The 13,814-nt window shown below is 36.1% G+C and overlaps 1 protein-coding gene across 5 annotated transcripts in view; it reads right to left on the reverse strand.

Annotated features, from left to right (window-relative positions):
- Nucleotides 1-13,814, reverse strand: part of CTNNA3 (catenin alpha 3) — a 1,817,935-nt gene that overhangs the window by 581,853 nt on the left and 1,222,268 nt on the right. For all 5 annotated transcript variants that reach the window (XM_032423981.1, XM_032423980.1, XM_032423979.1 and 2 more), the window contains one exon: nucleotides 10,185-10,341. In XM_032423981.1, coding sequence (XP_032279872.1) covers nucleotides 10,185-10,341 — 157 coding nt within the window. The remainder of the gene's footprint in view (nucleotides 1-10,184; nucleotides 10,342-13,814) is intronic.

The raw sequence follows: 13,814 nt of genomic DNA on the forward strand, positions 1-13,814 counted from the left end.
AAGTCAAGCAGAGAAAGTCAATTATCATATGGTTTCACTTATTTGTGGAACATAAGGAATAGCATGGAGGACATTAGGAGAAGGAAGGGAAAAATGAAGGTGGGGGGAATCAGAGAGAGAGATGAACCATGAGAGATTATGGACTCTGAGAAACAAACTGAGGGTTTTAGAGGGGATGGGGGTGGGGGGATGGGTTAGCCCAATGATGGGTATTAAGCAGGGCACATACTGCATGGAGCACTGGGTGTTATACGAAAACAATGAATCATGGATCACTACATCAAAAACTAATGATGTATGGTGACTAACATAACGTAATAAAATTAAATTAAAAAAAAAAAGATAAAAAAAGTCATGCACCAAAGTAAACACACACACTATGGAACAGCTATTAGAACCATATAAATATTGATGCAGAAAAATTATGAATTCATTTATTTAAATTGTGACAGTGTAAATATATATCATGCTTTAATAAAGTACTTTTAATACAGGCACCACACATTTTTTTGGCTAAATATGATAAAAGAGATCACCAAATAATGGAGATCATCCAGTATTCTTGAGCTTGATCGTGAATCTCAGTAATACAGTTTAAGAAAATGCTTTGTGGAGGGGCACCTGGGTGGCTCAGTCGTTAAGCGTCTGCCTTCGGCTCAGGTCATGATCCCAGGGTCCTGGGATCGAGCCCCGCATCGGGCTCCCTGCTCAGTGGAAAGCCTGCTTCTCCCTCTCCCACTCCCCCTGCTTGTGTTCTCTCTCTCGCTGTGTCTCTCTCTGTCAGATAAATAAATAAAATCTTTAAAAAAAAAAGAAAATGCTTTGTGAAGGTGAACCTAAACCTTTATCAACAGGGTCAGATTCTGATGGAATGATATTTTGTGAGATCTTGTATGATTTTTTTACCCCTGTTTTGTGGGTGAGGGTATCAAAATGATGACTAGATTTTTAAAAAAATTGTGAAATATTTCAAGCATTTCTAAAAGACTAGAGTGTATAGAATAATAAACAATATAATCTTACCATACAGCTTTACCAAACCTTAACTTTAGTCATACTTGGTACTATATGTAAGATTAAAGACCCTTGTATAACCTTTCCCAGGATTTTATAAATTTTGACATGTGATAGCTAGATAATTTTTTAAGTTATTTTGATAAACTATAATGTACTAACTATTGGGATGGTTTAACAAGGTAGCTCCTTTAAAGAGGTTTATCTTTATCATACCTGTTTTAAATTTTAGCAGTGGCCTGCCACTGATGCTAGTAATAATGTCTATCTTTTACTGGGCCACTTATTATGTTCTAATCACTCTTCAAAGCATATTAAATATATCATTTTATTTAATCCTTCCAACCATGTGAAAATGTGAGTTCTAAGAGGGCAGGGAGTTATGTCTGTTACATTGATTGTTCTAGCTCCAGGATTTAAAACAATCTCATCACCTAGTAGGTGCTCAGTATATATTTGTTAAATAAATTAATAAATATATTTTAGTCAATGAATCCTGCTCTAACAAAATAATACAGCCTGGGTAGTTTATAAATGACAGAAATTTATTTTTCACTGTTGTAGAGACTGGGAAATCCAAGATCGCGGTATCAGCAAGGTTGCATTCTGGTGAGAGCCCTCTTCCTGGTTCACATCCAATGCCTTCTCCCTATATTCTCACATAATGGAAGGGACAAGGGATCTCTGTAGGGTCTCCTTTATGAGAATATTAATCCCCTTTATGAGGGCTTCATCCTCCTGACCTAAGTACCATCCAAAGGCCCTGCCTTCTAATACTTTCACATACGACACTAGGGTTTCAACATAGGAATTTGGGAGGACACAAACATTCAGACCATGGCAAAATAATATAATTATTAAAAAATAATAATAATAATAATATAATTATTAACATTTTAGAGAAGGGCATTTGGTGAGTAGAAATTATTGCTCAAAGATCATAAATTTGGTAGGAAATGACAAAATCATTAATCCTAAGCACACTTAACCCCTTCCAAACTCTTCTTTTCTTGTGCTTCCCATGGATTCTAGGGATATAGTCCATTGTCTTGATGCCTCAACTCTAAGATTTCCTTTAGTGGTGAAATCTTAGTAGGAATGATATATGCTTTGTGAAAATGTAATCCTTAGCTGTATTTCTCAAATATACATAAATTGTTCACAGCACAAGCTCTGGGGCCACTCTGTAAGCAGAGGTTTTTATTGTTTTGTTAAGATTCTCCAGGATGCTATTAAAGTTCTTAAAACTATGCCAACACAAACTTGCAAGCTCAGATACATGACTCCCTACTTTCAGATCCTGTATCTAGCAGGAGGCATGCTTTTTCCATTTCTCCTACCTTTGGAGAAAATGTAGGTAAGGAGCATCCTGCTTTTCCTGCCTAAAACCCCTTCATCTCTAGCTGGAGACTTTGGTCTTTCAGAATGCTCAGGAGCATGTCTTAGAATTACAAGTACGTGGGGCAGTATTATATGGCAAGGAGAAACTTGCCCTCTAAACCCTTAACTAATGTAATTTCTCACAGGATTCACCATATTAAGGATTTTTATTTATCCAAATTACACTTATTAAATACATGTGCTTACAGTTGAGACACTGCCTAGAAATAACTAAATACAAATGAAATTTTGGTAATCACTTTGATTCTGTTTTTGTTGAAAGTTTCTGAAATTTGTGTCTATTGCAAATAATATGGTAACTAATAGTGTACATACATTCACTGAGGCAATTTTAAGAAAATCCTTTATTAAAGGTCTATTTTGTCATTTGGAGCATTTGTAAGTACATAGCTAGGGCATCTTCAGAATTTAGGAAATGTTTATTACCTTTATATACGAGTCTAAGATGCAAGCCCTTAGTGCTATTTATTTCATCAGTAAGATTATTGATGATTACTCCAGCTCTACCTTAAAGTTCTGATAAAAATTCTCAAATCTGATTTTGACAAAGTCAAAAGAGGACTTCTAATTATGGCTTTTCTAAAAATTGAATTCATAATATTCAAACAATAGTACTGCAGGGTATCCGTTGTTCATTCAAATGAGAGCATCTTGAGTGAACTTGCCTGTGAGTACATGGAATGATGCATGATAAATTCCAGTTCACATGCCCAAACTATTCTTTCATCATGTAAGTATAGGCAGTCATTCAAAGCCTAATTAGCAATAGAGAAATAGTGGATTACTTCGGGAGAGCCTATTCAATCATTTCTGAAAGCATGCTTTCTCCCTGTCTTTCCATGACTTACGTAAAGCTGTATGATTTCCCCACAGTCTCCATGGCGATCACTGAGGCATATACCATTATGTGAAAATGTAGTCACAAAGGACCCAGAGAAAAGAATCTTACAACCACAAAACTGTCTCTTGATTTTAGCCAATGGCATAGGAGATCCTGGCTGCAGGTCATCACTGGATTATCCAGATGAAGAAGAGATTTTTTTTTCTTGGTAAACAGGCACCCAAGTTATTCAGCCTGAGCCAGGTTTAAGTCATCAAATTGGCTCTCACCTCACCTTCCTATTGTTACATCTTGGATGTGTCAGTCTTAAACGTTTTAATTCCTTGGAGGTGAGGTGGAGAAAATGAGGGAACATCTGCTTTATATTGGGTTTACTTTATTTTCACTTCTAAGAACAATTAAATCATTATTTAGCTCTCTACTACCTAATTCTGTAAGGGTGATTTTCAGAGTTAGTGATCTGAAAAACTGATGTAGTCTGCGACACTACTAGTTAATATTTTAGGTGATCTACATCTTCCTCAAATGTTTAGGGTTTTATATAATATCACCCATTGACTTTGTAAGCCCAGTACCAAACCAGATGTACCCTCTGTTCCTGTAATGCTGGTCAACTTGCCCTTCCTCAAAGCTACCGTGCACTTTCACACACTTTTTTCTTTTTCTGGGATGCTATTCCAATTTCTTCGAGGTTAAATTCAACAATTCAGTTCAAATGCTATATCCTTAAAAATGTTCCCCTCAATACTCTGACATTCCAGCAGGATTAACTGCATAGCATTTTGTTAATATGATGATTAAAATCCTTTGGAATTTAATTTGATATACTAGATTGTGTGTTCTCTGAAAGCAAACTTTGTGCCTTTTCCTTCTTTTTTTTTTTTTTAAAGATTTTATTTATTTGAGAGAGACAATGAGAGAGACAGAGAGAGCACATGAAAGGGGGGAGGGTCAGAGGGAGAAGCAGACTCCCTGCTGAGCAGGGAGCCTGATGCAGGACTCGATCCTGGGACTCCAGGATCATGACCTGAGCCAAAGGCAGTCGCTTAACCAACTGAGCCACCCAGGCGCCCTGTGCCTTTTCCTTCTTTACAGCCTCCTCTACTTCCCAGCATATTGCCTTGCATATAGTTGATATTCAGTATATTTTTATCAAAATCCATTTTTGCAGAATATTGTTTCAATCCCAATTTTAAAAGAATATATTTTTATTGAAACACATCATGTCTTGATGCCTTTAATCAACTAAAATTTCAAATAGGTATATATTGAAGAGATATATAAGTGAATGTATGAAAATAGATAATTGGTTATTGTTATATAACTTATCTTTGCACAGATATATACTATGTTGGTCATCCTTTAGTCCCAGCACCTATTCCATAACCATTATATTAAGAGTGCTTAGTTTGTGTGCAACTGACTTAACATTTTGATCTTGCTAATATTATGTGTTTATTAATTTTGAAAGAAAATTATAAGTCTATTTATTTTCATTTTTCTTTGTCAAATGATTCAGATAAAACTTTTTAGAAGCCAAAGATCATGTTTACCACAATGTCATGAATGGGGAGGATTTTGTTAGTGCAATTTTGAGGGTAGCATCAGAATTATCTTTGTGTTACTAAGTCAAGGTCACAGAACATTGTGATGATTAATGCTTAAAGTTATTTTTCATAACTTGAAGATTTCTTAAACTATTTATTCCAAAGATGAACACATTTATTCAAAGCATAAGACATAAACCTCCTCAAATTAATCTCACACAGAATTATAAAGGGGAATAAATACTTTTATTCATTCAGCAAATACCTATTGAAAGCCTTCAAGCAAACTGGAAACAGGAGGTTCAACTAGAAAAATTATGTGGTGATTAAGGTAAGAGAGAGTGGTTTGAACTGAGGGGTGAGAGCAGTGGATATGGAGAAAAGTGGGTGTATTAGAAATTTAGAACATGGAAGAAAGAGATCTCCAAGCATCTTTCAACACTATACTTCACTGAGAGTCAATATGATACTATCTTTAAAATGAGAAAATCTTTTACAATAACGGAACAACAGAGCTAATTCTAATCAGTAAGTGGTCAATCTCTGTTTTAGAAAATTCCAAACCATTGTCTGTAGCTTACTCCATTCCTCATGTGGTCCCTTCCCTCCAACAATCCCAATTATCATAGCTTTCTTGCAAGTTATCTCTCCCGCCTAACTTTTAAATTTTTTTTCAACCTCAAGTAACTTTTGTAGGGTTTAGCACTTCAAATTATGCAATAAATATTTAAGGAATGAATGAATAAATGAAAAAAAGTTCATATCTTCACAAACCCTCACATTTAGTCAGTTCTTAGTAATTGTTAAATAGTTCATATGGTCCAAGTCATTTCCTCTTCTATCAAAGTGTACTTCTTCTGAGCTTAGTTCCTTGGGGTTACAATTCACTATGAGTCAATTAAGGCAATGATTCAAAAAGTTGAGGCATGTGTTAATATGTTTCCTCTCCCAAATTTGCATCTTAAATGGAGATTTTAAACTTTTTATTTTCCCATGTGGATAACTAATATTGGGGATTTCAGGCATCTTGGCAGGCTGGAAAGACAGAGCTTCACAAATCTCATCACATAGGAACATCTTCTGTCTACAAGAAAGACAGACCTTGATGTGGTCAAAGAGTCTTCCAGTCCAGCAACTCTCTGACAAGTGTTCTGTTACACGTATTTTCAGAGAGTGATAAAACAACAACAACAAAAAGAAACACCCACACACAAACAAAAACAAAGAATAGTGAATGGAGTGGGGATAAGTCCTACAGTCAGTGATGGGACAAAAAGTTTGGAGACCTATGCATTTAAAATTTTTTTTCTAATTACTTGCAAGATGATACTGAAAGTATTACATAAATAACACTAAACTGGAAAGATCCTTTTTTGGACAACTAAATGTCAAAGAACTTAGTTAGCCAAACATCCCTTTGATTTTAAAGGTGGGTTTTGGTTCACTGTTTCATTTTATTTTTACACATAAAAAAATTAAATATATAATAAATTGATGAAGTTGCTATATGTTATGGTTTTCAAGAAAACACTGATTGTACTTATGTTCAGAGTTTTCTATGTATATGACAAAACAAAATAATACAAAAATGGCTTCTAAAAATTGGTATTTTGAGTTCTGTATATCATGAAAAATTTGGTGATTATATAAACATACAATTTAAAAATCATCAATGATATTTCTATATTGGGAAAAGCAATAGTTAAAAGACATTTGTTATTATTTCAAAAGCTGTTAGTCAATATTAGATGATCTAATCACTCTGAAACATTATTATAATGCAAACATTTTACCACTGTGATCCCTACCTTTGCCAATGACAATAAAATAATAGTTTAAAGTCCAAGAATCCTTTCTCACTGGTTTTAGGTTTTAAGTTTTGTTTATATTTTAATGCGGACAGCTGATGTTCGGAGAAGCGCCAAATTTTCACAACTGACTCAGAAGAAAAGTGGGAATCTTTGCAGGGCCTCTATTATTTATTCTTATAAAAGAAAACAATAACAACAAAAGAATTGAGTATTATTATCAAGTACTGAAAGAAAGCCGAAGAAAAAGATGAAATTATTTTATAAAAATCATGAAAAAGAATATCCTCTAGGTAATTCACAAACATGAACTAAGTTGTCAGTTTTTCTACCTGGCAGTCTGTGAGTACAAACAGGATTTCTGAACGATCATTATAAAGTGTCACCAGAAAAGTTGTTCACTGCTAATCACATCTGCAACTTTTTCTAAGACAACCTGCCCCCACACAAAAGCTGCCAGGCTGTGACAGCCACCATCACTGCTCTGTGAAGCATGATTAGCTATCTGAAATAAAGTACCCCACCCATTGGTTGGCCTGTGATCTTGGACTTAGGACTTCTAGCCTAGTACTAAAAAAGATGTATATATAAAGCCAGCTAGAAGATTGTGAGAAAAGATGCCATTATTTGTGGGAACCGATGTTGAAAGTTATGATGTAATGAGAATCATCAATGGGGCTCATGCTAAACTAAACAAGACAAGTTTATGAAAGCACAGAAACCTGAGAAAAGAGTGCCTGGGGTAGACATCTTTTGTCTCTAGTCAACAGCCAATTTCCCTTCTTTTCTGCTCATAAAACCTCTGATTTTGTTTGCATTGTAAGTAATTAGTCAGAGAGGTTGAATTACGACTGGTCTAAGCCCAGTAGTCTGCTAGAATCTGTTATACCAACTCACAAGACTTGTTTTTTTGCATCTCTTCAGTGACATCACATTGGTAGCTTAAAACCTGCTTATGTGACAGTATTTACGGCACAGAATTCAGGAAGTGCTACAAATTAGGACTACCATTTCCTCTGGCCCCCAGTCAGTTATTAATCATTTGTCACCATTCTAAGCCTATCATGGAAATCCCATTTCCTTTTGCCAGCAGTTGGTTCAGGTGTAGGTACAGGAACAAGTTTTGACCTATGACACATAAGAGAAAGTCTGATGGAAGTCAACCAGGAAAGATTTCCACCTGATAACTTGAAGCCAACAAGCTACCTTGCCTTCCTGCTTTAGGTGGTATTGTACGATGCTTGAGATGTAAGCTCTGAGACGCAACCATGAGGGAAGGTCAATAGAATCTGGAGATGTCTACAGAGGTCATTAATAACCTTAGAGCACTACCAGCTAGAACATCCAAAGGGCAGGAAAGTAGAAACAATCCACCCTGGATATAGAAACTAATGGAGTGCATTATCTGTAGAGAATTTTAAAACAAACATGAAACACATTAAATATTAATCCACTTTTTAATTATTATCCTGTACTGACAATTCTAAACAATGTTAGTGATAAAATACTATTCCTCATATGTCTTGACTATTCCTATCTAAGTCCTTCGGTATGCTTAGGCGAGTAAGTTTAGAATCAACTATCTTAAACATCTAGTTACATGAGGTACCTTCCCTCATGTATATAAATATTTATATCTTTTGATTTCTCTGCACTTCTTTTCTAACAGAATTTTTGTTGTTTTTGTTTATTTGTTACTTAGGGAACTTCCATATGAGTTTTCTGTTATGTGTAGGAAAAGCATGCTGAAGTGCTAAAGCTGTTCACAGAAAGTAGCAGACTCAGAAGGTTGGGGGGTCAGGTTAATCCAGCACTGAAAAGAAAAAGCATGAGCTCCTGTTCTCAGGACCTATGGACTTGCTCAGACCTCAGGGCTCCCACAGCTCTAATCACGCAAGGACAGACCAATTACAGTTCTTGCTCTTATGTGTCCAGGAGCTTCTCCCTATTGTGTCATTAGTATACCTATAATAAACTGCCTTTACAGAGAGTAGTGTGAGCAGGTTTCTTTGTTTTGTAACCAAAAGAACCAATTAAAGAACGGAATCTAGCATTTAATAATTAAACCAAAGATTGCCCCTGTATAAGATGTTGATTGGACACACATACACACAAAATCTATACTAAGAAGACAGTAAATAGACAAAAATATGCTTAACATAGCATTGTTTATAATAGTTAAAATTGCAATTTATCTAAATGCTAAGAAAAACAGCTTTTTTTGAAAAATGTATAATGATGTGGGAAAATTCAGCCAAATATTTATTATATGCCTCATGACACAATTATTTAAAAACATAAATTTATACATATATATTTATATATATAAATATATATATATATATATATATTTGGATGGAAATAAATCAGATATCAATGGTTGTTATTTCTGAATAGTGGGATCAAGGGATGTTAATATTTTCACCCATACATTTTCTATTATTTTCAAAGTTTTCAGCTCTCCAGAAATAAAACAATTTATTAAATAATTACCATACATTTCTTTCATTGATGTACCATGAAAATACACCAGGTTTCCAGAACTATCATTCAAGATGAGAATATATACATGCATGAAAGTAATGAGTTCCACAGGTTAAACAAAAAACATCAGGAAACTTTTAAAAGATAAAATGATTTTAGAAATTCACAAGAATATTCATTTTATAAAAAATAATATCACATTCCAGTCTCTTTCAAAAAAAAAGGAAAAAGATGTAATCTATTTTATTTTTAAAAAGTTTTTATTTAAATAATCTCTACACCCAACATGGGGCTCAAACTCAGGACCCTGAGATCAAGAGTCACCTGCTCTTCCGACTGAGCCGGCCAGGTGCCCCCAAAATGTAATTTATTTTAAGGAGAGGCTTAATTTTTCTAAGAAAATAAAAAAAGATTAAGAAGTATTTAGTTCTTTGCTGTTCTAACAATATAATCAAAACCTGAGTTATGCTTCTGAGAGTATGGTTTTATTAGAGTAATTTCATAATCCTATGGTATGCTATTCTGTTATGTGATAAAAGAATCATCTAGGTTTGACATGAAATCTCAAGCCCATCTGTAACTGATGTAGTAAGCTGTTTAGACTTATTTATTTGATTATTTAGATCACCGTTATTCAAATACATATACTGGAAGCTGAAGTACATATTGTACCTCAAATCAATGAAGAGTTTTCCTCTCTATCTATCTATCTAAATTTTCTAGTGAAGAAAAATTATGTTAGAAAAGAAGTGCAGAGAAATCAAAAGATATAAATATATTAAAGGGGGAGATGATTATTTATTCAAAAAGCCAGAAAATGCCTAAGATTTCCAGTACTATTTTCAATTATGCTTTGTCTATGAATAGGCGTTTCTTTTAGAGACACAGTGTAAATTGTTGAATTGTAAGGATTACAAGGCATGAAGCTCATTATCCTAGAGTAGATCACACATAGCAGTACTTGGCTTCGAGAAAGATGATCATTAACAAGAATCTCATTATATTGCATAAAATTAATTATTTTCAGAATTATCCTGTTTCAGAAAATTGACAAGAGCAAATGTATAAATTAAAAGATTCAAAACATACCAGATACAGCAAGGAAGTCATCAATGCTTGTAATGTCATCTACAGCTTCGGTGAGGACATGGATATGATTCTCCCACGTGTGCTTGTACATTTCCATGGTTTTTTTGACCACTTGACTTTTGGGTCTTGCCGCCAAAGCAAGTGCAGCATTAATGATCTGCAAAGATGTACAACATTCACATAGTGATTTCTTTGGGAATAGTTACCATTGTGCAGACAACAGGTATTCTTTTAAAAAGAAAACATGTACATCTTTTAACAGCAGGGAAAATGGTAAAATGTCCTTGTGTGTAACTCCCTCTTTGCTTTTGGTAAGAATTTTATTTTATTTGCGGCTGTCATATTCTTCCTAAACTTCTGTCTTACAAACTTAAAATAGGTATTAACAAATCCGATGTATCTTCTGTGTGCAAAATGACACGAGTAAGCACTATATAACTCGTATTCTAATAGAGGAAATAGCAGACATAGGTAAAATATCATTAAAAATATATAATTAAGGGGGGGAGGAGCAAGATGGCAGAGGAGTAGGAGACCTGGATTTCGTCTGGTCCCAGGAATTCAGCTGGATAGGGATCAAACCATTCTAAACACCTACAAACTCAACAGGAGATCGAAGAAAAGAATAGCAACAACTCTCTGAACAGAAAAGTGACACATTTCTGGGAGGTAGGACGTGCGGAGAAGTGAATCCGAGGCGATATTGGGGAGGATAGACGGCGGGGGAGGGGCCTCCGTCCCCCGCTTCTGGCAAGTGATAGAGCAGCAGAGCACAAAATCGGAACTTTTAGAAGTCGGCTCCGCTAAGGGACGTTGCTCCAGTGGCTAAGCAGTGGGGGGGGGTGGAACCCTCGCGGGACAGTGTGGTCTCAGGACCCTTGGGGTCACAGAAAAACCAGGAGTGCCTGAGTGTGGCAGAGCTCCCAGGTACCAGAGTGGAGAAGCCGGCTGCAGAGACGGAGCCGAGGAGCGGGCTCTCAGCTTGGGGTTGCCATAAATCGTGATCCGCGGCACAGTCAGGCCACTGCTCCTCCAGCAGGGACCCAACAAGTGGCAGATCGGGGAGACTCACCTTCCACCCCCAGGAGGAGTGGCACGGAAGCGCCCTGCAGGGATCTGCTGGGTTTGGAGACTCCACACAGGGTCGGGTGCCAGAGATAGAAACACCCGGTCACAGGCCGGGTGAGCTCGGAGCGTGGCCGGAGACCGGGGAGACGGGACTAATTGACTGCTTTTCCCTGGGGACGCACTGAGGAGTGGGGACCCGATTCTCGGTTCCTCCGGGGCAGAGACTGGGAGGCCACCATTTCACTCTCATCCTCCAAAGCTGTACTGAAAGCTTGCAGGGAACAAAAGCTCCCGAGAGCAAACCTGAGCAGATTACTTAGCCTGGACCAGCAAGGGCGGAGCAATTCTGCCTCCAGCAAAGACATTTGGGAACCACAGCAACAGGCCCCTCCCCCAGAAGATCAGCAAGAACAGCCAGCCAAGACCAAGTTTACCCATCAATGAGAATGGCAGAATTCCAGCACTAGGGGAATACTGCACAAAGAATTCATGGCTTTTTTCCCATGATTCTTTAGTCTTTCAAAGTTAATTATTTTTTTAACTTTCTTTTTTTTTTGGAATTTTTCTTTTTCCCTTTTTCAACCAACATTTTATCAATCTCTTTTATAAAAAAATATGTTTTTATTTTTCATTTTTATCCCTTCATAGAAGTTACCCTTATTTTTGGTATATATATATAAGTTGTTTTCTCTTTAAAATTTTAGGATACAGTTTCTTCTAACAGAACAAAATATACCCTAAATCTCTAGTGTATGGCTTTGTTCTAGTCTCCTGCCTGATCACATTCTCTCCCCTTTTTTTTTAAATCCTCTTCTTTCTTTTTTCAACCAACTTCTTATCAATTCCTTTATAAAATCTTTTATAGTTTTCATCTTTGCAGTCATATTCCATCCCTTCATCGTATTAACCCTTATTTTTGTACATATATAAGTTTTCATTTCTTTAAAATTTTGGGAGGCACTTTCTTCTAACAGACCAAAATACACGCCAAATCTAGTGTGTGGCACTGATCTATGCACCAGCCTGATCATATTTGATCATATTCCAATTTTTTTGTTTTGTTTTGTTTTTGTTTTTATCTTTTTCTTTTTTCTTTCTTTTCTTTCTTTTCCCTCAGTTTCAGGTCTTTTCTGATTTGTTTAGTGTATATTTTCGGGGGACATTGTTACCCTGTTAGCATTTTGTTCTCTCATTCATCTATTCTCCTCTGGACAAAATGACAAGATGGAAAAAATCACCTCAAAAAAAAGAAAAAGAGGCAGTACTGACTGCCAGGGACCTAATCAATACGGACATTAGTAAGATGTCAGAACTAGAGTACAGAATGATGATTTTAAAGATATTAGCTGGGCTTGAAAAAAGCATGGAAGTTATTAGAGAAACCCTTGCTGGAGAAATAAAAGAACTAAGTTGAAATCGAAAAGGCTATTAATGAGGTACAATCAAAAATGGAGGCTCTAATTGCTAGGATAAAGAGGCAGAGGAGAGAATTACTGATATAGAAGACCAAATGATGAAAAAGAAAGAAGCTGAGAAAAAGAGAGATAAACAACTACTGGATCACGAGGCCAGAATTGGAGAGATAAGTGATACTGTAAGACGAAACAACATTAGAATAATTGGGATCCCAGAAGAAGAAGAAAAAGAGAGAAGGGCAGAAGGTATACTGGAGCAAATTATAACAGAGAACTTCCCTAATTTGGGGAAGGAAACAGGCATCAAAATCCAGGAGGCACAGAGAACCCCTCTCAAAATCAAGAAAAACAGGTCAACACCCTGACATCTAATAGTAAAACCTATGAGTCTCAGAGACACAGAGAAAATCCTGAAAGCAGCTCAGGAGAAGAGATATGTAACCTACAATGGTAGAAATATAGATTGCAACAGACCTATCCACAGAGACCTGGCAGTCCAGAAAGGACTGGCATGATCTATTCAGAGCACTAAATAAGAAAAATATGCAGCCAAGAATACTATATCCAGCTAGGTTCTCATTGAAAATAGAAGAAAAGATAAAAAGCTTCCAGGACAAACAAAAACTAAAGGAATTTGCAAACACAAAACCAGCCCTACAAGAAATATTGAAAGGGGTCCTCTAAGCAAAGAGAGAGCCTAAAAGCAACATAAACCATAAAGGAACACAGACAATATACAGTAACAGTCACCTTACAGGCAATACAATGGCACTAAATTCCTATCTTTCAATAGTTACCCTGAATGTAAATGGGCTAAATGCCCCAATCAAAAGACACAGGCTATCAGATTGGATAAAAAGACAAGACCCATCAATATGCTGTCTGCAAGAGACTCATTTTGGATCCAAAGACACCCCCAGATTGAAAGTAAGGGGGTGGAAAACCATTTACCATGCTAATGGACACCAAAAGAAAGCTGGGGTGGCAGTCCTTATATCAGACAAATTAGATATTAAACCAAAGACTGTAATAAGAGATGAGGAAGGACACTATATCCTACTTAAAGGGTTTATCCAACAAGAAGATCTAACAATTGTAAATATCTATGCCCCTAAATGGGAGCAGCCAATTATATAAGCCAATTAAT

This window comes from Phoca vitulina, unplaced genomic scaffold, assembly GCF_004348235.1.
Source record: "Phoca vitulina isolate PV1807 unplaced genomic scaffold, GSC_HSeal_1.0 scaffold29, whole genome shotgun sequence".
Lineage (NCBI taxonomy): Eukaryota > Metazoa > Chordata > Mammalia > Carnivora > Phocidae > Phoca > Phoca vitulina.